Source organism: Ictalurus punctatus, chromosome 21 (assembly GCF_001660625.3).
Source record: "Ictalurus punctatus breed USDA103 chromosome 21, Coco_2.0, whole genome shotgun sequence".
NCBI lineage: Eukaryota > Metazoa > Chordata > Actinopteri > Siluriformes > Ictaluridae > Ictalurus > Ictalurus punctatus.
The window spans coordinates 4,400,001-4,426,770 of record NC_030436.2 but is presented as its reverse complement, the minus strand read 5'-3'; the positions used below and the strand labels follow the sequence as shown (position 1 = coordinate 4,426,770).

General features: G+C 38.1%; 3 protein-coding genes across 5 annotated transcripts in view; 2 read left to right on the top strand and 1 right to left on the bottom strand.

Moving 5' to 3' along the window:
• Nucleotides 1–10,072, top strand: tbc1d20 (TBC1 domain family, member 20). 2 transcript variants are annotated; one of them, XM_017450738.3, is made up of 8 exons: nucleotides 1–835; nucleotides 1,887–2,072; nucleotides 2,152–2,232; nucleotides 2,668–2,854; nucleotides 4,812–4,913; nucleotides 5,253–5,394; nucleotides 6,885–7,069; nucleotides 7,770–10,072. In XM_017450738.3, exons 1-8 carry the CDS (start codon nucleotides 763–765, stop codon nucleotides 8,047–8,049), a joined length of 1,236 nt encoding a protein of 411 aa, XP_017306227.1. In that variant the 5' UTR covers nucleotides 1–762; the 3' UTR covers nucleotides 8,050–10,072. The 2 variants fall into 2 exon arrangements, with proteins under 2 accessions (XP_017306227.1, XP_017306229.1); XM_017450740.3 differs by having other exon boundaries at nucleotides 366–829.
• On the bottom strand, nucleotides 10,071–24,077 carry rbck1 (RanBP-type and C3HC4-type zinc finger containing 1). The gene is made up of 13 exons (XM_017450737.3): nucleotides 23,913–24,077; nucleotides 23,550–23,587; nucleotides 22,375–22,519; nucleotides 22,197–22,287; nucleotides 19,386–19,584; nucleotides 17,670–17,788; nucleotides 16,747–16,920; nucleotides 15,299–15,459; nucleotides 15,098–15,209; nucleotides 13,418–13,597; nucleotides 13,235–13,333; nucleotides 12,646–12,789; nucleotides 10,071–11,036 (listed from the first exon to the last, which is right to left on the bottom strand). The coding sequence occupies exons 2-13, from the start codon at nucleotides 23,584–23,586 to the stop codon at nucleotides 10,956–10,958; spliced, it is 1,542 nt and encodes a 513-aa protein (XP_017306226.1). The 5' UTR covers nucleotide 23,587; nucleotides 23,913–24,077; the 3' UTR covers nucleotides 10,071–10,955.
• A 195-nt stretch (nucleotides 24,078–24,272) lies between these two features.
• The window catches only part of rpp14 (ribonuclease P/MRP 14 subunit), a 10,164-nt gene continuing 7,666 nt past the window's right edge, over nucleotides 24,273–26,770 (top strand). The window contains exons 1-2 of one of the 2 annotated variants that reach the window (XM_017450743.3): nucleotides 24,273–24,449; nucleotides 25,999–26,084. In XM_017450743.3, the coding sequence (XP_017306232.1) occupies nucleotides 26,008–26,084 (77 nt within the window). In that variant the 5' untranslated portion in view covers nucleotides 24,273–24,449; nucleotides 25,999–26,007. Of the gene's footprint in view, nucleotides 24,450–25,995; nucleotides 26,085–26,770 lie in introns of both variants that reach the window. The other variant, XM_017450742.3, reaches the window with a different exon arrangement.

The following is a 26,770-nucleotide window of genomic DNA, read 5'->3' as shown; positions in this document are numbered from 1 at the left end:
CTCCAAAAACGTGGATGAATATTCATCTGTATTATATGGAAAATGTTTTTAAATCAAGTTTGGAAAAGTTGTCGGAAGCTTGCTGATGGTGACGTTCAAGTCGAGCGACCGTGGTGTAGTTCGTTTATAGCCTACAATTAGCTTTTTATTTCTGGAGATTGTATTTAGGCTTCAAACTTCACAAAGGTTGTGTTCACTTTTGTCGATAATAGAGCTTGTGTTTTTGCGAAAACCCCAAACCCTATGGGAAAATCCTATTGGGTTTTTGTCGAGGGAACCAGTGTAATGTAACTTCCGGGTTCCGGTACAAAATGACATCATCACTGTGCGTTTCATGAATAACTGGAACGAGAGGCAGCAGTTAGAGTTGGTCTTTAAGAGGACTTTTATTTTGCTAGATTCTGGTCATAGTGAAGTTATTGTGGCTTACTTCCGCAAAGAGAATGCCAGCTCAGAGAGGATGCTGTATAGCCTGCACTGTATTTGTAGCTAATGCATATAAAATAATGTCCACTATGCTTAAATTTGATATATGAGTCTACGTGAGATGTTTGCGTTTGATGGGAGATCAGTGTTAAGTTTAGTAAAAAAGTGGTTTGTTATCTGAGTGGTCGTGGCCTTTTTCGGAGCTGTTATGCTAGCAGACTGTGGAGCAGAACCCCGGTGATGTGGAGGAACTCGGATGGAGCTTGTGTGTTCAGTGCTGTTCCTGCGAGTTGAAGCGAAAACAAAGCCGTGTTGGTGTAATATGTCAACAACATCATGAACCTGAAAAAGTCCAGAAATATCGCAGCCTCCAGCGTCTCTTTAGATGGGATTGGAAAACAAGGTAAAGGTGTGTGGCATATATATATATATATATATATATATATATATATATATATATATATATATACATACATACATACACACACACACACACACACACACATATATACATACATTTTATATATATATATATATATATATATATATATATATATATATATATATATACACACACACACACACACATATATACATACATTTTATATATATATATATATATATATATATATATATATATACACACACACACACACACATATATACATACATTTTATATATATATATATATATATATATATATATATATATATATATATATATATATATATATATATTGTGTGTGTGTATATATGTATGTATGTATGTATGTATATGTAGAGAGAGAGTGTGTATACAAAATATACAGTTTTTTCTCTCCTCAATTATAGCAGTATCTTTCCAAATATCAGTGTTATTGTTAAACATTAAATTATGCACAAAGTGATAAATAATCTTAAACCATGTATTTCCCCATATATAATTCCATCGTGATAACACTGATACTTGAGGTAAAGCTTCATTTAGCCTTTGATGCTACCAAATGTTTATAAACCTTTAACATGGTTTTGGAGGGATATTAACGGTTACCTTTGTTTTATTTTAGAGTTTGTGTACTCCTATAAGTTTGCACCCGTATGAAAATGACTTCATGTCAATATTAATAGCTTTTTTTTTTAGTCTACTCAAAAGAAAACCTCAGAGGAAAAACGACATCTTGGCTGAATCCCAAATGACGTCCTGCTGTGTGTATAAGTGCCCTATATAGGGTGTGAATTAATAGCTCTTACACCTGAAGAAGTAGTGCACTATGTATCAAACAGGGAGGCATTTGGGATTCAGGCTCTGTGTGTGCCTAGGGTCAGTGTTTTGAGGAGAATAACAAGATTGAGGGAAGAGGTTAAGAATAACATTTCACAATGTCTGTCTTTGGCTTTCTGTAGCAGTGAAACTTTTTTTTCTCTCGATAATGTTGTGGTAATATCTCTTGCACTTTTGACTGACCGTAACTGTGTGGGCAGGCGCTGACCCGAAGAGGAAGCGGAAGATGGCCGACATCACACAGGCTCTGAATGCGACACCTGTCGACGTAGGCACGCTGAGGAGGATGGCCATCAGTGAAGGAGGGCTCATGACCGACGAGATCCGCTGTAAAGTCTGGCCTCGGCTATTGAACGTCCCTGTAGAGAACATCCCTGAAAAACTTGGTCAGTTCTGAGTGAGCTGAAATTGTTCCATACTTGGTGTTGGTAGAGTCACACAAATCTTTATCTGCTTTCTCTCCAGATGAAGTGAATAGAGAGAATAATAAGGACTACAACCAGGTGCTCTTGGATGTGCAGAGATCCCTGAGACGCTTTCCTCCAGGTCTGTAACACCAATATGCTGCCATTGCTGTAATATACCTTTTTGTCTATTATTATTATGATTATGATTATACATAACAGTGAGTCATGCAGTGTCAGAAACCACATGTTGAAGAGCTTGAGACAGATTGAGGCGAGTGTGTAATGATTGCATGTATGCAGCTGGGTGGATCGGTAGCTATAATCTTACCTTGTTAATCTTGTAGCTCCTTTTAAATAAAAACCAAAAATAAAACAACCTAAGAACAGAAACTTCAGATGCCAAACTTGACTTGATTGAATTTGGGGTAAGGAAGAAAAAAAATTGCACGTGTTTCACTTTTGACCAAAATGTTGTTTTGTTGTTTTTTTTTTTTTTTTTTTTTAACTGTGGTGGTCATAAAACAGTCAGCTTGTCTCGACGTTTCTTCATTGCCAAATATTGCACTTTGTGCAGGTATGCCTGACGAGCAGAGGATGGGACTGCAGGAGGAGCTGATCAACATCATCCTGCGCGTGCTGCAGAAAAACCCCCAGCTGCACTATTATCAGGGCTATCACGACATCGTGGTCACCTTCCTGCTTGTGCTGGGAGAACGTCTTGCCACTGCACTGGTCGAGAAACTCTCTACACACCATCTCAGGTGGAACGGCAATGTCATACAAATACATTTCAGAAGCATATATGTGTGTGTGGGGGGGGACACAAGTCGTCCTTAATCATGTTTAGTAGTAAAAAATTCTCTGCACTTGTGGAGTTGTCTGAGACAGGGGTTCCCAAACTATTCCAGGGCAAGGCCCCCCAAATGGCATTAACATTTGACCGAGGCCCCCCTTTTGCAAGATGTCTTTAAAACACATTAAAAATACAGACTTCTGAATATATCCCCCTTTTTTTATTATTAATAATTACATCTTACATCTTTACATTACATTAGATTAGGAATTGATTGTGCGCGTGTGTGTGTGTGGTTGTCTGAGAGTGAGAGAGAAAATCATGTATTTATTTATTTTTCACACCAAATTGTTGAGGTCCCCTGGCGCCCCCTGGCGGCCCCCACTTTGAAAACCACTGGTCTGAGACATTTCATTTACTTCTACCACAAACCTCATTTACCACCGAAGCATTCATATGTACATATATACACACTCACTGCTGGCAGTTCTGTGTTGATAAGAGAGGTGGAAGAAGAATGGCCAGACTTTTTGGAGCTCACAGGAAGGCTGTAGTTACTCTTTACATCTGTGGTGAGTAGAAAAGCATCTCAGAAAGCATGAGAGATCCTGAAGTGGACAGGTTACAACAGCAGAAGACAACAGCTGGTTCCACTCCTTTCAGTCAAAAAGTTTAGAAAAAAATGTCACCTGATTGAATTTCTGCTGCAGCATTCAGATGCGGATTTTGGCATCAACAGCATGAATCCGTGAACCCAACCTGCCTTGTGTCAACAGTTCAGGGTGCTGGTGGTGGTGTAATGGTGTGAGGAAACAATTTTTCACGGCCTTCTTTGCTCATATTTACCAAGGGTGCCGATATTATATACACTCAGCCAAAAAAAAAAAGAAACGTCCTCTCGCATTCAGCTGCTTTTATTTCCAGCAAATTTCTTAACATGTGTAAATATTTGTATTAACATAAAAAGATTCAACAACTGAGACATAACTGAACAAGTTTCAAAGACATTTGAGGAACAGAAATGGAATAATGAGTCCCTGAACAAAGGGGGGGTCAAGATTAAAACGAACAGTCAGTATCTGGTGTATCCTCCAGCTGCTTTAAGTACTACAGTGCATCTCATCCTCATGGACTGCACCAGATTGGTCAGTTCTTGCTGTGAGATGTTCCTCCACTCTTCCACCAATGCGTCTGCAAGTTCTCCATCACGTCTGGTGGGACACATGGTTACATGTAATTTTCCACTGCAAGGACGATCAGCTGTCCTTCCTGTCTCCCTGTAGCACTGTCTCAGGCGTCTTACATTACAGACATTGCAGTTTATTGCTCTGGCCACATCTGCAGTCCTCATGCCTCCCCGCAGCAGGTCTATGGCATGTTCACGCAGGCTAGCAGGAACCCTAGACATCTTTCTTCTGGTGTTTTTCAGAGTCAGTAGAAAGGTCTCTTTAGTGTCCTAACTTAATAATAACTGTGATCTTAATTACCTACCGCCTGTAAACAGTCTGTGTCTTAAGGACTTTTCCACAGGTGCATGTGCAATAATTGTTTATGGTTCATTGAACAAGCATGAAAAACATCATTTAAACCCTTTCCAATAAAGATCTGTAAAGATTATCTGGATTTTACAAAATGATATTTAAAATCCCGTCTCCTGAAAAAGGGACGTTTCTTTTTTTGCTGAGTTTATGTTTTAACTGCTCCGAATAAAACGTGTCTAGAGACTGACAGGGTCATGACTTGTTGCCAGACGTCTACACGTTTCAATTCTTATTCCTTAGATCAATCGATTGATTGATTTTTTTCACGCATTTATTTATTTATGTATTAGTTTGGTAGATAAATCAGTGATAAACCACATGCTTTTCTTTTAAGTAAGATTTTATTATTTGTCTTTGAGAACCGAGCCTTTTTTCCCATTACAGGGACTTTATGGACCCCACCATGGACAACACAAAACACATCCTCAACTACCTAATGCCGATTATAGAGCGAGTCAACCCGGAGGTGTACAACTTCATGCAACAGTGAGTAAACCTATTGGAAAGTTAGACGGTTGTAAATAAAGTTTCCTTGTTTGGATATTTCTGAGTTGCCCGGATCATCATCATGAGTGTTGAATGTGTGTTTAGACTGTTAAGGAAAGTTAAGATGAGTTTCAGTTTTGTCCGACTTATAACGCGGTGTATGTTTAATTAAGCTTTATCATAACCTTAAAATTACAGTTATTATCATTATGATGTATGTTCTGTTATGATTATAATGGTAATCATGTTCTTGCCAAAGTTGATGCATTATTTAATCTTATTTTCCACATTTTATGATTCTTTAAAATGAAACAATGACGCTCTTTGTATTTTCTCTAGAGCTGAGGTGGGGACCATCTTCGCCCTGAGCTGGCTCATCACCTGGTTCGGCCATGTGTTATCAGATTTCCGCCACGTAGTGCGGTTGTACGATTTCTTCTTGGCTTGCCATCCACTGATGCCAATTTATTTCGCCGCTGTGGTGAGTTTGCTCACTCGGCTTACTGAATGCTTCTATGGTCAGACAGCGCTCTCTTGTTCAGGACAGGTATTCTCAGTCTCTGCTATTTTGGGTAAGCAGTGACAAGTACAAAGCAGGCTTTTATTGCGCTTTTGACAGCTGAGTTTAACAGGGCAAATAAGAGCTCGCTTTTGCAGCCGTAAGCACTTTGTGTTTGCTTAGGCTTACACAGTTTTATCAATATTTCAGTAGCCATTATCGCAGAGTGCTCTTAATAGACATGGCACCTGCATTTGTTTTGTTTTTAAATTGTGATCCTATGCAGGTCATTTGAGAAGAATAGAAAAGACTCTCAAACTAATATTTGTGGGAATATCTATGTAACTTGCATTTTGATTGGAGATAGATAGAGTACTACCGGATAGTAGAGAATGCTATGAGGTGGTTATAAAACATTCTCAATTGGTTTTTTTTGTTTTTTTGGAATTTCTGTAAGATACGTTATGATTTTTTTCCCTACGGTTTGATTACATATCATTTTCATCCATCATGGAAAAAAATATTAGGCTTATTGTATTTCTATTAAGGTTGTCTGAATGAATTTCACTGTTTGACTGCTACTGAACCAGTGTTTATAGTTTATAGAAATCAAGTTTTCCTAAAAATTTGGTTACTTTACCATTGTCTGATGTAGGGTGTCAATTAAATCGTAAGTCTGAATGCCATAACATCCTGTTAATATAATTTTGTGCATTGATATAGAAGCCGTTCACTTATTTTTCCTATGCCTACTCATCATCCTCAAAATTTCTGGCGACCTTAGATACGTAAAGAACTAAAACTTAGTGCTGTGCTTTTATTTAAGAAAATAAATAAATAAAAATCAACTACAGGATGATGTGATACAGCGTGACATAAAGTGGAGTTACCGTTACCATGCTAACGTGGACTATTTTCCAACAACAGTACATCCAAACGTGTTTTCTTCATCTTATACCACAGCAGCTTGCCAAGGGTTATAATTTAAAATGTATTAAGAAATTAACCTTTTTTTTTTTGTTGTTGTTGATTTTTTTTTTTTTTCAAAGCATTGATGACTTTCCTGCAGGGGAAAATGTGTTGACCATTACAAAGCACTGACACTGTAGACTCCTTCCATAAATATTAAGTAAACATGTCTTGACTGAGAGCGTCATCATATCAGTGATTGTACATTTTTCTTTGTTAAATAACCTTTATTTTAATCTGTTTCTTTTTAGCCTTAGATTATGTAGAACGTATACCATACAAATCCCTGTGAACTGGCTGTTACTATAGAAACAATAACATCCAGCCCGGTCATATATTACGTTTTCAACAGGATAATTGCCTAAACATTCATTCTGTTTCCTAGCATTATAAAAAATGGTATATACAGTATAGTACAGATTAGAACCATATAGTGCCTGTAAGTATTGATGTAACCCATGATCAACCCATTCCTCATCTGTTTATTATCTGTGTGTGTTCAGATCGTGCTGTATCGGGAGGAGGAGGTGCTGGACTGTGAGTGTGACATGGCCATGATGCACCACCTGCTCTCTCGGATCCCTCAGGATCTCCCCTACGAGACCCTGATCAGCCGAGCCGGAGACCTTTTCGTACAGTTCCCTCCATCCGAGCTGGCAAAGGGAGCGACTCGGGAGCGCACTCAGCAGTGAGTTACCTTTCCTGCTCCCCATTCACTCTTACTTCCTGCCTTTGTCTCACCAATATAGCACTTATTGCTTCAGAGTGGGTTTTTTGTTGATGTTTGTTTGTTTTTCATTTGACTTGTATTTCGCATTTCATGTAAGCCTGATCATAATTCATCATAAGCATGTGCTGCCGGACATTGAAATCGATTAATTCAAATGGAAAGGTCATTAGTAAGAGATTTCACTGAGATTTCTCCCTGACTACCTTTAGTCATGAGGCTCATGCAGCTTACAGTTATTGGAAATCTATCTCAGCCTAAATCTTCTCAATGTTTACTTAAAATTACTGCTATGTATTCAGATTTTTAAATCGAGTATAGGGAGATAAGATGGCAAATTGTACTAAGGAGGAAAGTTAGGCCCCAAATGGAAGTTTTTTTTTCTTCAAGTTTATAAATGACAGTACTTCACACTATGTCCTAAACTACATCTCCAGGTCTGTCTGACGTCACTGAAGGGCCAGATGCAGTTTCAGGCAGATAAACCACTATTATTTGTTAGTTAATTGTTAGTCGTGTAGCTCCAGTGCAAAAGTAATGCAAACATAATGCAAATTCTCTAAACGGTTGTTTTAAATAACAGGCAGATATGTTGATTTTGTGATGGTCTGTTTGTGGGTCAGTTGCAAAGTGTCATGACGAGGATTTCGGTCTCTTCCAGAACGGCCGCGTCCACCTTCACAGACTTTGAGCTGGTCTCAGCGCAGCAGCGGCCCGACACAGTGCTTCGCCGCAGGCGGAGAGAGCAGCAGCAGGAGCAGCAGCAGCATGGTGGTACCGCAAACCCTCAGCTTGGCACCGTGGCCGTGATTCGACCTGCTGCACGCCGACTTGTCAGACTGGCAGTGATGGGCATCACCGTGGCACTGGGGGCTGCTGCATTGGCTGTAGTGAACTCTGCTCTGGAATGGGCACCTAAACTCAACCTCCTGTTCCCTTAACATGAACTGAACAGGCCTGTCTCTCTCCAAGCACTTTGAGATGGGCTGCCTTCATTTATTTATATTTATATTTGTGAGGCCTAATTAATGTCATGCTAAGAGAGATTACAGTAAAGTGTTTTCCCCCATAGGTTTAAGCTGAGGATCTGGAATGTATGATGAGTAACACACTACTGAGCCATTCGAAGTATTTGTGTTGTTCGAGAGAAACAGTGTAAGTTTTTATTTGAACACGTTTGCCTAAATATGGAGTTGAATTGTTGAAAGGTTTGTACGTTTCCTTATTCTGTAATTATTCATTTTGTACAGTACAACTTGTACAATGGGTTTATACTTTACTCTTTTACTAACACTATCTGGACCCTTCCACTTGCCCCTACCCCCTTACCTTTCTGGACCCTTCCACTTGCCCCTACCCCCTTACCTTTCTGGACCCTTCCACTTGCCCCTACCCCCTTACCTTTCTGGACCCTTCCACTTGCCCCTACCCCCTTACCTTTCTGGACCCTTCCACTTGCCCCTACCCCCTTACCTTTCTGGACCCTTCCACTTGCCCCTACCCCCTTACCTTTCTGGACCCTTCCACTTGCCCCTACCCCCTTACCTTTCTGGACCCTTCCACTTGCCCCTACCTCCTTACCTTTCTGGACCCTTCCACTTGCCCCTACCCCCTTACCTTTCTGGACCCTTCCACTTGCCCCTACCTCCTTACCTTTCTGGACCCTTCCACTTGCCCCTACCTCCTTACCTTTCTGGACCCTTCCACTTGCCCCTACCCCCTTACCTTTCTGGACCCATCCACTTGCCAACAACCCCATGAGTTGTCTGAAGCTGACCACTTGGCCCCACCTCCTTACCTTTCTGCACCCATTCAGTTGGACCCAACCCTCAAAAACCCTGGAAGCATAACCAGGGATTCAGAAATATAGCATTAAAGTTGTAGGTGTGTAAATTGTAATTAATATTTGCAACGTTAACATTGTAAGACATTTTGAAAGTAAGATTCGTAATAAAAGTAAAAAAAGGTTTATACCTACAAAACAGGTTATTGGGTTATTCACCTAAATACAGATTCACAAATCTGATTATGGATTTTCATAAGATTACATTGTCAATTTATGCATGATTATTTTGATGTCCATCTAAATGTGCAGAGTGCACTGAATGGATATGTCCCTTATGAATAATAATGAGACCAAAAACCTTTATCGTTAGCGCCTTGCTTTTTTTTTCTCTTTTTTTTTTTTGCGGTTAGTACAGCTCATTATTTTCAATATGTGCTCTTTAACTGAATATGAATAAATGGTCACAGTTTGTATACTCTTTGTTTAGGCAAAAATCTATATTATATTATTATGGTATACCATTTAAATTTGATACGTGATGCTGAAAACAGAGCTCTGAGTATCATCCAATGCTCGTTCATTGATCAGATCAGTCTGGATGTCTAATACAAATTCATTATTCTTGAAAGCCCAGTGATCTTTCTTCTAATATTTTTACTGTACAATTTAATGACACTAACAGCTACAAAGTTTTATGCAACAATCTGTTATGCACAATTTGTGTTCCATTACAGTATATTCTGTAAGCGGAGGCCTTATTACGTCTGCGTATAATGTGTAAGGAGTAAACAGTGGGCTTGCTTTAGTTACTTGATGGCGTGGTTATAGAATCCAATGTAATATAACAAACGGTGCATACAAACATACAAATATCTGGTTTCTCTATTTTAGATTTCAGCACAGAATATCGTTTTCACTCATAATTACTTGAACTACACCAACACTCATTGGTCATACGTGTTCACAATCCATGCTTAATCCTTTTTTTTCATACACACTTGATCCTAAGTTATTAATAAACCATTTTTGGTCATTTATTTGCACTAAAATAAATTCATGTTTGCTGGTTGCACTTTGTAATTGTGAAAATATGTCTCTGACTTGGTCATTCTTTCAATAATGTTTCATTAATCTGCAAAATATGTTGACCAACAAATAAACTTCTAGGAAACCATAAATATTTCACAAGTGATTATTATTGCAAATGTTATGAAAGATCCATGTATACACACAATGCACATTTTTTCCATTCATGTCTCATAATTTACACATATTATTAATGCACCATTAACATGTTGGATACGTACTGTATGTTTACCTTTAACGGCTAACTGTAGAATTTTTAGGGGGTAACTTTATTTGAAGGCTAACTTCATATGCACCTGTATAAGAACTAAATGACATAGAATAATGCACGAGGTTTAATATGTAAAGCTCCCAAGTGGCACCCCATTATCAGGAGATAACGAGTTTTAATCCTCATGATGCCATAGCCATCCGTGACCAGGAGTAAAGAAAGCAAAATTGGCCATGCTCGCTGGGTGGGAGGGATGATATTCCATTTTTCAACCCGTCAATCACAGTGACATTAGCTAATTATGGACGTCTGTAGTGTGCCCTGTGACACAGAAGTTAGAAAAGATGCAGTTCTGGCTTCGTGTGTCACGACGGAAGCATGTTCTATCTTGTACGATAGAGGAGAGCTACAACGCAGAAATGCTACAAATATTCTCTCATCCACCTAATGTTCTTAGTGCTATGATGCTTAATGTGCAACATCTGCTTTGGTCATTACCCAAGATAAAAAAAAATTGGTCATCAATATATACAAATAACAAACCCCTATAACGAAAATGATCCTTTTTTTTTGTAAACAGTTCATATAAAGGTGATCACATACCCAACTGATGATTCGTAATTCCACTGATTAAACTGATTGTGTTATGGATACATGCTTATGGAACAATAGCATCAGTCTGCTAGTGACAGAAGAGGTTACTTCCTTACTCCAGAGTGTTAGTGAAAATATGATGTGCCATCACAGATTAGGTAGATTTGTGATCAGTGACAGTTTTGACAATTTGGGTGACAAGGGGCACCGTTGATGCGACATTTACATCCACCCGAGACGTCTCCATTACCCTGAGGACGAATAAGAAGCCTTCGTTATGGAACAAGATATAAGGACAAAGGTTCAACAACAAATGAAACATCACCGTCTAAGCAATAAAGACACCAGAAATCAGACTTAAGTATAGAATAAATTGTACAACCGAATGCTCAATTCTGATTGGTCACAAGGTGTTGATTCCTTTTTAGTAACAGGAGCTCTGACAGCTGTTCTGACTGCAAGGTTTATATTAATGCGCTCGTTATAACATGTTATTTCTTCTATAGTAACAATGAATTGATGTTCACGCTTCACATAAGCACTCAGTGCGTTTACATGGACAACAGTAATCCGATATTAATCCGATTAAGACGATACTCTGATTAAGAAACTAGCATGTAAACAGCGATTTTTAATTACCTTAATCCGATTAAGGTCATACTCGAAGTAAACACTAATCAAATTAAGACGTGTTGAGTATTCCTGTTTTAGTCGCATTATGGACGTGTATTACAGACATGTACACACCTTAATCTCACTATTAATGTCGTGTGAGAGTTTTCATTTTGCGACAGGACACGTACACACACGGCAGTGCTCAACCGTTTTATGGCAAACGAGAGCATGGCTGTGTCCCAAACCGCATACTTGCCTACTATAGGTCTGTAGTGGGGAAAAATACATGTATCTCGGCTACTATATAGAAGGTAAGTACGCGGTTTGGGACGCAGCCCACGGCATCAAGCAGTCGTCTATTTGCACGTACAGCATGACAAATAATTAACCGCACTTGAAGCGTTCGTAAAACTTTTAATAAAAACACCCAAAACTGTATACGGTACCATAACGAAGACCAACTGTATGTCGATACGTGAAATTCTGGAGGGAACGTCGGACGGCGTGGCGCGGGGACATAATGACGTCTGCCGTTAATCGATCTATGTTCTAGAACATTTAAAACGGGATCATGAAAGGAGTATTCTAAAAGCGACTCATGTAAACACCTTAATCACAATATTGTCTTATTCAGAATACGGTCAATAATTAGATTACTGCTGTCCATGTAAACGTTGTCAGTGTCTAAACAGTTTTTATAACCGTCCGAGGAAAGGTGTTCCTTTAAGTTTTCCGCTACTGGAAAGCTCTCAGGACGTAGGGGTTTCCAATTCCTCTGTAACATTACAAGCTGGGTTTTTTTGCATTTTTTTTAATTCTTCAAAAGAGATGAAAAAATAAAAAAATCGATGCTGGTGAGGGTATGACTGGTCATAGCTGTTATAACATAAGTAAGTTGTATATAAGTAATTATTAGCAAATCAATGTGGTATAAGAGGAACTAAACACTCAATAAAATAGAGAAAATAATCTCCGCTTAACGTCAAATCCTGTCATTGATTATGTTTTCCAGCACGCCCAAAGTGTTGTTTTTTTTTTTTATCCCTTACTTATTCTTGCTGTATATTTCAAAAGATTTGCTACACCAGGAAATGTACAACTTTAACCCGATAACTATAGTATAACTATACTCAGATTTCCTGATCTCAGTACAGCCATATCTGTAAACCCTCACACCCCATGACTAAAGAAATGTCTTTGTAAATCAATTACATGCTGAATTAAGAAACACTAATGCAGTTATACCTGAGGACCCCATCTGGCCTGTTTGGTCACCCAACAGATCTCCGTCTTACACATGAGGCAGCAGATCCAGTCACAACCGTCTTTCTTCTGGATGATCACTTTGCATTTAGGACAGTACATGGCTTCACCATTCTGCAACATCATCTGTAATACACACTGGGCATGTTAGCAATCTGAGGAATGTCTACATGTATACGTTTAAAGGGACGGTTCAGTGAAAAATCTCATGAACACCATATTTATACATGTAGCTGATTAGCCAAGACATGTTTGCTATCTTTATTTTCCTCAGTGACTTGATAAACAACAAAATATCACCATGTAGTTGGACACTGTAAAGATCACCATGTAGTATCAACCTCCAAATGTTTGAAGGTGTATTTGTCCTGGAAATGCTCAACGTAACTGTCTAATTGCAAGTAGTTTATGTCTTGGCTACATCAGAGGTAAGTAGAACAATAGACATCTACATTAGATTTGTCATTACATATAAAACGATTGTAGTGTGATAACGTCCATGTATGTTTACATTTATATAGCTACTGTAGTTTACTGTACATGGTGTGTAAATGTGTTTTGGTTGGCTAACCTCGAGTATCTCTGTGGTTCGTTTGGCTGCAGCATCGTTCTCTGCCCTGAGGCGAAGGTCATCTTGGTAGTCTTTACAGTTCATGTCTTTGTGAACGGCCTATAGCAGACACACACCTTTACAGTATATACCTCATGAAAACAAACTCAGGCCCTTTCGGTATAGCTCGGGTTTCTCGCTCACCTTGCAGAGGAGGCAATTGGTTTCATTGCAGATGTCGCAGGCAAACTCGTTGACATCGTCTTCAAATATGCACCAGCCGGGGCAGTCCGGGGTTTTACAGTGGTAACTGTTCTCACTGCGTGACTCGGCAATATTCAGCCTCAACTCCAAAAACTTCTGGCACTCGTCAGGTGACAGGAGCTGAAAGAGATATTTCAGCCAACAGCTGTGTTGATGGAAATGTTAAACCTGTGCTGGAAATCCTTCCACTGTATTCACTACTCAGCTATGGGCGTGTTAGTTTATAGCAATAAATATAAAAGAAAATGTCTGTACATTTCTTCGCGGTACAGCTGTAAAATACCAGATATGTCCGAAATTTTAAGTGCAATAAACTAATTTTATCACTCCATTTACTGCTCTTCCCAGACATAATGGTGGGGTGTATGTGTAAGGAAGGGATGAAAAATATTGGAATGGCCATCAACATCACCTTTTAGTTTCAGACCCCAGGTCTGAAACTTTCTCGCTCTCTTTTTTTGGTGTTTGGGTGATACCTCGTCATTGGATCGGATTTGTTATAGTTTACAGAACCATTTGACGAAGTACTTTGGTTTGTGTACATGTGGTGTCCAATTGGTATTATATCTCTTCCACACTTACCACCAACAATCTGCCACACCCACCACAACCACCGTGCTGTAAAATATCAGAAACTGTTTTAACAGAGAAAGTGCAAGCCAGTCACAACAAAGTGGGGAGCGGCACCTTTTTACGCACCGATTATTATCTGCATCTGAATGTAAAATAGTATTTTTACCAACTTTATTGTTTAGAAAAAAATATTTATTTGAATACACATGCTTTACTTTTATACTGTTTATTTTAGCCTCGGTAGGTGCTCATAACTGATATCGGCTCGTAACTGAGTACTGCTGATATGTGTAATTAGAGGAAAACTCCACATTTTATAGACGCTTTTACACAAAGTGATGCCGAATCCATTCCAAGCTAAGCGTTCGCTTTGTTCGAGCACCATATCAGTGTCTCTCTGGCCTTGTGGTTTTATGAGAGTCTGTATTTGCAGATAGACTGCATTAAAGTGTATAGAGAACGTTTTATATAAAGATGAATTTTAACCCCCAGCAATCATTTCTTTCATCTGGCCATACAAGTGCATTGAGCCATCGTTGGAGGCTCTGACATCACAGGGTGTTGAACAGAAGAAAAAAATTCAGCCATCTCAAACATACAGTAAGTGACGACAACGTTCGTTCCAGAATGCAATTCAGCCACCCGTAGTTACGGCAGAGACTCGGCTCAGCTAATCAGCGATCGATGAGATGACGAGTGCGATGGCATTGATGGCGGTATTAGCATGAATGTTGAAGCTTTGGAAGCTGATCTGTTTCAGCAGAGTGTGAGGAGCTGAGAGAACTGGCCAGACTAAATAGACTAAAGTGCTGCTGTATCACTCTCTTTAGGTGAAAATGAAGCAAGGGTTACATCCCACTACACCACTATCAGCGGGTAGCTGAATGGCATTGTGGGAAATGTAGCTGTTCAGGGCGGATTATTCCTTTAAGTGGGGAATCAGTACAGAAACAGAGCTTGACTACACAAATCATTACCTTTTTCCATCAATATGAATACATTTTTTAATATTTGAGTCTCTCCTGCACTTTGAGTATCAGGACTTACTGTTTTAATCTCTCGGTCCAGAAGCTTGCAGTCACAGGAGTACTCCCCATCTGCATAAGGACACGTCACTTCTGCATCCACACAGTTCAGAATGGTCATCTTCACACATTCTCTGTGAAAACAAAAACCGTCACGGTCACTTTGGTCATGTTTATGATTTCCACTGAAAGTGTGGTGCAATTAGTGGTGGTTATTTATTACCTGCAGAAGCTGTGAAGGCACTCTCGGAGAGTGACGCCCTCTCCTGCCACGACCTCCTCGCAGCAGATGGGACAGCAAATCTCCTCTGTGTTACTAACAAGGTCGTGATTGTCGGTCTCCAGCAGACTGAGGAAATTCTTCTCTCGCTCCTCTCTGATGGACTGAGAGATTTTATCCCATCAACAAAATTAAAATAATATAGAGACTCACTGAAAACAGCAACAGTGTATGATTCGTTTAATCCGTCATTTGTAGATGATTTTCCTAATAGTAGAGTGATGTATTTCAAATAATTTGGAGATCTTTTTAGATCCCTTGCCAGACTCATAGGTATCCACAACCTTTTTTCTGAAGGCCTTACAGAACTCTTTAGATTTTGGCATGATGACACCATATACCTCAATAGCAAAGGAACACCAGACACTAGATATGGGAGGGGTTTAAACAAGACCGGTTCCACCTGCACTCCCTAAGCAGGTTCTAATCACTGGCACACAATCTTCAACACCTGATTAAAATTTTATGGATTTGAAAGTGTGATACATGTAGGGGTGTACTTACTTTACTTACATCAGTCATCAGAAGTTATTATAAATTTTTAGCTAATGCTTATTACTAAAACGTATTATATAAACCGGAGATGACACGGTTGTATTATTCAAATCAAACTGATCCATTTTGGAGTGTGATCAATTGAAATACAGTGGTGTGAAAAAGTATTTGATTTCTTCTTTTTGTGTATATCTCAGACAAAATAGTTTTAGATCTTCAAATGAAATACAACATAAAACAAAGGCAACCTGAGTAAACACACAAAAAAAAGTGATACAATTTTACAATTTACAAAAGTGTAAATTGTTTCACACAGATCCAGTTGGTATTGGATAACGTTTTTTGCTTCAATAAATAACTATCATTTGAAAGCTGTATTATATGTTTACTCAGGTTGCCTTTGTTTTATCTTATATTTTGTTTGAATTTCTGAAACAATTTAGTATGAGATCTATACAAAAACAGAAGAAATCAGGATGGGAGCAAATACTTTTTCACAGCAATGTATAGTGGTGTTTCCATTCACTTCATGTATTAAAATAATTGACTCCATATATTTTACAAGTATGCTCCTAGGTCCTGATTATAATTATTGATGTCTCTTAATTAATAAGTTAGTTTCCTTCTCCATGTAACTGCAGATCTTCCAGCAAATCCAGTTAAGTATTCTCTAGAGTTTAGACAGAATGGTGCAAAAAAAAAAAAAAAAAATCCAGTGAGAGGTAGTTCTGATTGTCCAAAAGCCTTCTTGACAAGAAAGGCCATAATGGTTCGAGCTGACAATTCTGCAGTAACTTTTTACAGCTGTGCCGAGCAGAAAAGCATCTGGGAAACATGCCAAATAGAATAATACGAATAATATAAAGGCTTTTATAATAGAAGAATAAAAGTCATACCTGTTGGTACTGTAGACTGGCCAGCTCTTCTTGCTGAATTCTGCGCGTTTCCTCTTCATCTGGTTGGTATATATCTGGTATTTGATAGTTTTCTGGTCTCTCAGCACTGCACATTGCGCACCCTGGCCGTGTGGGTTTGTTCATATACGTGCACTGCAAACACGACCATCCTATCTAGATCCACAACATGGACATTTCGCTCGTGTGAGTCATGGTGAAATCATGATGATACAAACAAAACTATAAAACGTAGTAATCGTTTATATGCTCATCTATACTTTTAGTTCAAAGTACTTTGGATTATGTGCAAAACATGAGAAACAGGATGCTCAAGAATGCTCAAAAAGCATAAAATAAAGTAGGCACGATGTCAAAAAATACACTCATTCACACACAGAAGACGACAACATGGGGAGAACGAGCAAAACTCCACACAGTCTTTCCCCCCACTTGTCTTTCTGCATTTTTAAAAGTCTAAATTATTCCATTCTGTTCATTTTTTTAGGGTATTTATATTGTACTATGTACCTAGCAGGATCTAATATTCGTGTCACTCCCTTTATTGCACTGTGTAAATTGATAAGACTCCTCACATACTATCTGGAGAGTTGTACAGTATCTTCATTGCTTTTATGGTTATGATTAGGAATTTGAACCCTCACAATTTTGACGGAAAGCATAGTGTATGTAGAACAGCACAGCAGAGGCATGTCACTACAGCCAGTCAATGAAATGAATCACATTTCAACAATACACTAGTACTACAAAATAAATGTGCTAGGAAACATGTGATAATATACTCAAACAAGAATTTAATGGGTTGTGGATTGGTCAGATAGATTAATATCCCACAGGCTTTTAATACATTTGATATTACGACTATTTTATATTATGGAGGAAACAAAGGATGGTTCAAACCTCACCACTGGTTTAGGAGGAGGCTTTCGGGGAGTTTTTTGTTCAGGAGGTGTTTGAGGTCGTTTGCGTCGTGCTCCCAACTCTGCTGCACCTCTACTGAGCACCTCAATGTTCTCAATTATACCTTAAGACAGCAATAAAAGCAATTTAGGTGGCATTCAGGTTGATTATATATATATATATATATATATATATATATATATATATATATATATATATATATATATATATATATATATATATACATACATACACACACACACATTTTCACAGCTTCAGATGTTACTGCAGCACATTCGCCACTGATTTGAGGCCAGTGCCAGCGCATTTGCAACTAAGGGTATTAAATGTCACTAATGTTGAATGTCAAACAGCGGGGTAGCATGACCTTTTATAGTTGCTTTTATGAACTACAGACTTGAACTGCAGTCATATGAACACTTTAAGTGTATCTCTGTGTATTAATGAAATTCATGAAATATACATTTAAAGCAGCAAGTAATTTAATACACTAGAATAGAGAGCTTCATATGCAATATGATGTGGCACTACGCACAGTTAAAGAATAAGCTTTAAGGAGTCTGCCTGTCCTAGTAAATGAACTATGATTCCATGCAATATGATTTAATGTCTCAGTAGTCCCAGCAGTCCCAGTAAAGGAGGCACAGCCTTTGGGTTTGTAAGAAGGTGTGGCCTCCTTCATGGGACTGATAAGAACATAGTCCATGCTTCTTTTACTGAAACTGGCAGGCAGAGAGGCCACACCCCCTTCACTGAGCCTCAAGGATATTGGGACGCAACTTGTCCACTGCAAAGGTTATCGGATTATTTCAGTCACTATCCATGTATGGTATCATTAAAAAGGCTACAATAAGGAACAACAATGAATATACTGGAATGTAGTCCGACTGCAAATACAAAATGCATACATGTCATGTCAATACATGTCAGCCCTACCTAAATACTCACGTCACTTTTTTATTATTTATGTCATTCAGCAGTTTGCATGCTTTTTTTTTTTAAGTTGCTGATTAACTGAGTTACAAACCACATGACTGACTGATTATTCTGTAAAACCCGATTTCTTTCATACCTATTTAGTGATATATGCCATGCTCTCACACTCCTGTCCTGAACAAATGTCAGGGTATAATACATAATTCATTAGGCTTGAATGACCTTTTACAGTTTCTGAGTCCAGATTATAACATCCACAGCTGAACTGGATTTATTTGGTAGTTAAAATCCAGCCAAAAATAAAATGTACCATTTTTACAATTGCCCAGATAACTCAAATGTAGATCAGCCAAAACATGTTTGGTGTCTGCGTGTTAAATTGGTGTACACTGCATACCTAATCCATGGCTGGGCTATGCGGTTTGCACAATGCTAAGCTGCTGGCTCTAAGCTTCCCTAACATAATAGCTACATTACCTAGTAAGCTAAAGAAACAAATCTGTTCAGTATATAACTTCTCAGCTAATAAAGAACATTACCAGAACCATGTCTTGCATTGCTCCAAAAACGTTCTTACTAATGTTACATGTCAGGTAAGTTAGTTCCTACAACTAAAAAAAACGTTGCAGAAATGTTGTAGGACGTTATATATAGGCGTTTTCAGGAGACTTAACACCTAACGTTCTAAGAACCAAATGTTCAATAACATTCAGAAATCTATTAGCTGGATAAAAGGTTAAAAGAACAGGAAGGAGTATTTATACCGCCTATCTTCCTGTTCTGCTCCTCTTGTTTCTGCTGTTCATGGCTTAGATTGGCAGAATGGGCAGACCTGATGAAAAGAAATGCCTGATCATCATCACAGGTCACGTTGTGGCTGAACAGGGTGTCTCCATCCTTAGCAAAACGCTTCCCTATGATCCAGCACTGTAGTGACGGGTGGAAGCCATAGTCTCGGCTAACCTGTGAGTAAAGGGGAAAAACAGATATCATCACACAATGATATCAAGGACAAGAACACTAATGCTTAAATGGCTGGAGGATTCAGGAGTCTGAACTACACTGAAACAACAGACACAGTTGTAATAAACATTTGTTAATTACTCATCAAGGTCATAATAATAAATAAGACATGAACCCTTGTACTTAACAACTGGGAGAACTGCCTTGAGCAGCAAACGTTTGTTATCGTTGCACACAATTTTAGACCATTTATTCTTAAAAACAAACAAACAAATAAACAAACAGAACCATTTTAGTGCATCAATATTTCTGTGATTTTTTTTTTTTTGCATGAACAGTCCTTTTCAGGCCATGGTATAGAAACTCAATTGGGATAATGTCTGTAGCATTAAGCTTCAGGTGTCAGACATCTATCCCGACATTCTTGAGTAAACAATTTTAGTACAATTTTGAATTCAGAATAGGTTCTGAATCCACTGCAACCCTGACCAGGATAAAATAAGTACACTATCTGATTGAATTAATGAATGTCAGTGATTTCAAGCCCCAAACCATGACGCTCCCACCACCATGCTTCACTGTTGTTTTTTGTTGTTGTGCCATACCCTTTTATTAAACAGCTTTGCGTCAAAATGTTCTAGCAAAAAGTTTCATGTTTCCCCACAACATTGTTTTAAAGCTGTTGTGAAATTTCCAGTTAATCTTTTGCACACAGTAGCGATGTTTTTCAAAACAGTAGTCCCACATCCCGCCTATGGCAAAACGATGTAGGTTATTGCTGCTAAAGAAGATACTAGATAAAGTTGAAAGTTGAATCTTTGTGTTCAGTTAAGTCATCAGAATACAAAAATCTGTGTGTAATTACTTATTAGGATGACATGAACAAAGATCACAGCAAATTTGATGATAAATTCACAAACTTTGTAGGTTTATAATTACCTGCATTTGTGCGTTTCTTTCTACACATATGTATAGTTTGTGACAAAGCAACACACACTTATATGCGCTTACAGTAGTCACTTTCATTTTCACGGAAATGGAAATTCCCATGAAGACCAACTGCATTCCTGAAGCACTGATGAGCCAGAGTTACTATTACCACAACAAAATTCTTCCAACCCCCCCCCCCCCCTCCCGTAACAGCATGTCCAGAAGTGTTTTATTTCTCTTATACCACAGCAATTTAGTTCCTGTTCTCACTTACGCTATAGTAGCCATACACAGTCTTCCTCTCATCTACCGCTCTATTTTTCTCTCTCTACGTTAATGGGGGAAAATGCACCTTGTCATGTTACAGAGAGTGGTTATGAAGCCTGCACACTTGAATATTTTCCTGTGTTAGAAAACAAGTTACAGCTTTACCTCTGTCTCCTACAAAGCAGTAACACTGGAGACTCCTTTGAAAAAGGCTTAATAAATGTCTTGTTGCAGAACTGTTTTATCCCATTTTTAAAAACTCAAATATGTGCAGTGTCCACCATACAAGTCCCTGTGTAATTTGTTACTATAGACTATAGACTATAGATGACGTTAATGTGTTCGAGCACGCATATTAATATATGGTATAAGGAAAAACTAATACGACCTTACAAAATAACTTTGGTTAAAAAAACTCATTGCTGATGCAACCTTGGTGAACGTAATAGAATCTGCAATACAATTACAATCTAAATACCGGTCCACGATCTATAGTTGCCGTTCTGAGAGTGCCATATGGAAAGAAAGTTGTCCTGACCATTTTCCCAGACTGCTGAACATTGTCAAAAGATCTGTATAGCATTACAGGAATAATTCACAATTACCGCCATTAATAACATTATTTCAAACCTAAAGCTTCCATCTGTAATAAAGTCTAAATCACACACTGAATACCAGATCACCAGAAACTGAATACCAAAGCAAAATAAAACAAAAATGCCAGGACGTGTGAGACAGCATGAGAAATGCAGATTACCCCTGTTGCACAACACCTGCATTTCCCAAAGAGGAAACATAATTCAACTGTCTTACTGACAGAGATGAAAACAGAAATAGTCAAACATCCTTTACTTTGCAATCCATTATTATTTGGCTCTGCCAGTAAATGCTCTGTCAGCTGTTTTTCAACTCCAAATTTAGGCGTGATAGCTGAACCAGAGCTGAAATATGGACATTGGCAATGTTCAACAATATTTCAAAGGCTCTTTCAAAGAACTGGGAAAATTCATTCCCTTGTTCTCCATCAGGTATTTAAGATGAGGGTTTACATGGTAGAAGGCTTGAGGAAGAACCAATGAACCATTTCTGTCTGTTCATTTTTCTAGCAATTGACATGGTATTAACATTATACTACAACCAATGACATAACCGAAGCAGCATAAGAGAAGCAACCAAAGCCTAAAAAACTGACAGAACACACAGTATTGCAGTGATGCAGTAATGACCCCACATTACCAACACTGTGTAACTCCATTCATATGCATTTGAATCTACACTGATCAGTAGAACCAAAACAATTCCCTCTACCTATCCTTAACTAAATACTTCAATTCACTGAATGTTTCATAGCGCTGCAGTTTATTAAGAGACACACACTACATAAATCCCAGCACAGTGTTAAGATAAGTTTGTACCTTCTGTTTCAGCTCTGAGATCGTCATGCCAGGAGTCACCAGCATCGTGATGTAGGCGTCAGACAGCGCATCTTCAACACCAACTCTCAACCTGCAATGAATCAGTGGAGCACTATGTTCAGCTCTTAGAATCTCTGGTCATGATGAAGGGAAAATCAGAAGGATGTTGTGAATATACCTGATGCACTCTTGGGAATAGGCCTCCGGAGTAAGTCGCATACACACAGGCACGTTCAGCGTAAGGAGCTGCTCTACACATCGGATGGCCTCGGCTTTGTCTCCCGTATTGATGGCCTCACTGAGCGACTGAACCGTTTCCTCCGCTGGGATTGATTCACACATCACAAATATCAGACTAATCAGATGCCGAGGTTTTATTTACACAAACATTTTTAACGCCTGAAGATTGACAGACCAATAATAAAAGCAATAGCACTTCTTTCTAACTACAATTAATATTATTGAATATATGTTAAAAGTAAAAAAGTATGTGTACGTGACATCACAGTGAAGTCCAAACGTCTGAGATCACATTGAAAATATGGGATTGTTTGTTAGGTTGTTGGTTTTTTTTTCCATTTAAAATTGGAAATGAACGATTACAATGTAAAAGAATTAGAAGTTTTGAAATATTTAAAACAAAGAAAGTAAATGTTCAATATAATAAGATTCTGCATGATTTAGAACCCTACTCAAATGTCATCAAAGGTATTGATCATGTTAACTGCTTTGTACAAAAGGTCAGATTTTCCACATGACTCATCTCTTCGATTGAAGCATGTGTTCAGAGGACACTCCGATGGATTTGATCTAAAATGGATCATAAGGTTTTGCACAAACTTGTGATGTCCATGCCAACTCGAGTGCACTCTGTCATTAAAGCAAAAAGGGGACATACCAAATACAAAGAATCTCAGTTGTCAGCAATGTATTTTGTACTGTATGGTTGTATTAAACTAGTAATTTTTGTAGTGTAGTGGTCTTTCTGTCTGTCTATCTATCATATATATTATAGTATACTAGTAATTTTTGTAGTGTAGTGGTAAACATTTCTGTTTATTCCCATTTTAAATGAAAAAAAAAAATCCCAAATTTTCAACACATATTTAATAAGAGAAAGGATAGCAATAATTACAATAACAATGTTTAATCATACACGGTTTATTATTGTTGTTTTCATAATATTCTAGATATATTTAAGTACCAGTTATTATGTACTACATATGTGGTTGCTATATAATAATTTTAAAATCAAATAAGACTAGATTTTTTGAGTAGTATTACTATTTGAAATCTTATACATTTCCAAACAGATATAACTAGTTCATTAAATACCAGTAACTTTAGAGTTACCTTTCCTCATGTTGGTGGTGGTGAATTGCACAGCCATGCTTTAATTTACATGAAAAACACAAAATAATGAAAGGTGGTATTAATTATGCTTATCAAAACTTGTTTCAAACATTTAAGACAGGCTATTTAAAGTCCAGCATAACACGACTGAACTCTGGTAGTACTGTGAGTTCACAAGAAGTGACCTACTGAGTGTTTATACAGAAGAATAAGGAATATAAATATAATAATAAGTATAGGAGAAAGCTACAGTCAAAGAGATTAAAGTGTAAACAGTTAAACAGCAGTGAGACCGTGACATTTAACAGCAAGCAGCACTTCCTACAGTCAACTAACAGGGAGAAACAGAGAACTTGAACTTACCTTCATGCAATAAGGCTGAAGCTGCTGTGGTTTGAGCAGCACCAAAACGAAAACTGAAAGAAAGTAACATTTCAGGAAGTAGACGAGCTTCTGACGAGACGCCAAGGAGATCAAAACCCCCCACTGCTGAATTAACTCTTACTGTGACTGTAAACTCTTACGACCGGGAATTAACCCTGAAATTGATGAATTGAATACAGACTTGTGTGCTGAATTCATTTGAATGGCATACCGGAAACAAATATGCGCCATAGGATGTATTTTTTAATCTCCAAAATATGTCTGGGACATATTATTCATTCGTTATTATTCGACATGTATCCCATGTCTCTTTTCTCTTTTTTTTTTGAAATACAAACATTTTTTTTCTTAATAATTATTTGAATTAGTTATTTACCATCACTATTAAGACTTGTTTACTATCGAGGTCACACTCGACTGCGTTTTTTGAGCGCATCCACGAAGCTCACGAGTGCACCGCTGTAAAGCGAAATGTGCGCGTGGTGTTGCGCATGCTGAAGGGGGTACACGTTCAAGGTAGCTATCAGAAATTATTCTGCAATTATTCCCTAAATCTGCATATCTATGATTGCACGTCGTAAACACACATTATGACATCTATGCATGCCAGTAGACATGGAGGTTGGTGTAGTTTTGCTAGATAGATGAACTAGCTAGTTAACATGCTGGCAGTTAAAACTCTTGACATTGTACTGGATATCACAAAGTGATACTATCTGATTGTAGGCGATAAAGTTAATATGTCCATGTGATACGGATTTCTGCGCTTATTTGCTAATTAAATTAGTTAATAAATTGCTAAACCTGCTATCTATGAATGCTACGATAACTTGGTCACCTCCGCCGCTATTCAGTATTTAGTGAATTACCTAAAGGATTCAGATGATTAGAACTCTGATTCGTTTCATGACCCGAGATGGTCCTTGATTAGACTGTATTGATGGATTTAAAATATAGTAATTCTTTTGGCTCGTTTCAAAATATTCGTATACTAAATATTTGTAGATTTGTGTAGTCCCTTTGCGAGAACTACGTATTGTTGTGTCTTACTTGTGAATGAATTGTTCTTATGAACCGATTCTTTGTAATGAATCGTTCGAACCGGTTTACAAGTTCAACCGAACCCTCTAACCCCTGAACTCTCTAACCCTCTAACCCCGGAAACCTCTAACCCCTGAACTCTCTAACCCTCTAACCCCCGAACCCTGAATGAGCCGAACAGGACTACAGACATTACGAGTAGAGACGGGCCACTGTGTAAAATATACAGTATTTGGTATTGGAACAGCAAGGCCAGTTCCTTTGTTTTTGCTATACACTGAAGACATTTGGGTTTGAGATGAACATGAGACGATAGATCGGAATTTCAGTTTTCATGTCCTGATATTTAGATCTAGGCGTGTTAATTTAGAACATGGCACCGTTGGTGGCAAGCCACCCAAGTTTAGATGAGAAAAAGTATAGGAACAAATGAAAGTAATAGCATGTAATATTTGAATGCTCAATTGGGTCTGGTGATTGACTTGGTCATTTTATTTCCCCCCTGATGAAGTCCTTTGTTGAGTTGGCAGTGTGTTTTGGGTCATTGTCGTGCTGTATGATGAAGTTCCTCCCAATTACATTGGATACATTTCTCTGTAAATTGGCAGACAGAATGTTTCTGTAGACTTCTGAATTGATTCTGCTGCTACCATCATGAGTTACATCATCAATAAAGATTAGTGAGACTGTTCCAGAAGCAGCCATGCAAGCCCAAGCCATGACACTTGCTCCACTATGTTTCACAGATGAGCTTGTATGATTTGGATCATGAGCAGATCCTTTGTATCTCCAAAATTTGGCCTTTCCATCACCTTGGTAGAGGTTGTGGCTCATCTCTATATTTCTTTGTGAATTTATAGAATCTTTTCTATAATGTGTGTAAGTAATAAATTGTATATGATTATGACTTAATTAAATTCATTGTTCTGTTTTTGGTTTTGTTTTACTCTCTGACATGCTCAGTCTGTACAGTTATATAAATCCGTCTCTAACTAGCTTTTTATCTTTATTATATCTCTAGCAGTGTGGTGTTATGGAGGAGAAACCTGCATCTTATGAGCGAGTTGTTTACAAAAACACTTCGGAGTACCACTACATGAAGATCTGCCTGTAAGTGGAAAGTAACTGTTGCTCTTGAACTTACTGTGCTTTGTGCCTTGTAGCCTACTGGTTTTTTGTTCATAACACATCACCGACTAACAGCTCCGGCACCAGCTGTAGGTGAAACAGACAGGTTCCTGGAACCTCCGCATCACAGCTTTGCATCAAGGGAACATGAATATCTGTGGTGACCAGGTGCTGATGGGCACAAATAGTAAAATGCCACTTGAAAATCCAAAAATAAGGGTTTGAAATGAAACCACATGTGTCTCTAACACTGAGTGATCTATTAAGCACAAGACACAGTGAGTTCGTTTTAATAGCAGTGAGAGCATCTGAAAACAAGAGTGCACTAAAGCAGTCGAATTGCAGATTATAAAGAAACGTTAATTCAACAAGGTAAAGGGGCCAATACTTTAGTCTGCAGTGAAAATACATTGTTTCTTAGACAGTATTGATATCCAACAAAACAATTTTGTTGTGTTATTTGAAGTGTTTTTGATTCATTTGGATTGTCTCTATTTTTGTTTGTTATTTGGAGTGTTACTTTTTGGATCAGTTTGCATGTATATCTTTTATTTACTTTAATATTTATTAGTTAGTTGTAAACAGAACAGAACATTTTCATGGTACAGTCAGTAGTGTTGATTTGTGTAATAAAGTTCAGCAATATTTTACTTTGAGCATTATGTTTT

Coding starts and splice junctions, on each gene's coding strand:
- tbc1d20 (XM_017450738.3), top strand. CDS start 763: ATGAACCTGAAAAAGTCCAGAAATATCGCAGCCTCCAGCGTCTCTTTA. Junction 2,233..2,667: donor CCTGAGACGCTTTCCTCCAG/GTCTGTAACACC, acceptor CACTTTGTGCAG/GTATGCCTGACGAGCAGAGG. Junction 4,914..5,252: donor GTGTACAACTTCATGCAACA/GTGAGTAAACCT, acceptor TATTTTCTCTAG/AGCTGAGGTGGGGACCATCT.
- rbck1 (XM_017450737.3), bottom strand. CDS start 23,586: ATGGCTGTGCAATTCACCACCACCAACATGAGGAAAG. Junction 17,789..19,385: donor GCAGAACAGGAAGATAGGCG/GTATAAATACTC, acceptor TGCTGTCTTAAG/GTATAATTGAGAACATTGAG. Junction 12,790..13,234: donor GAACCACAGAGATACTCGAG/GTTAGCCAACCA, acceptor TGTGTATTACAG/ATGATGTTGCAGAATGGTGA.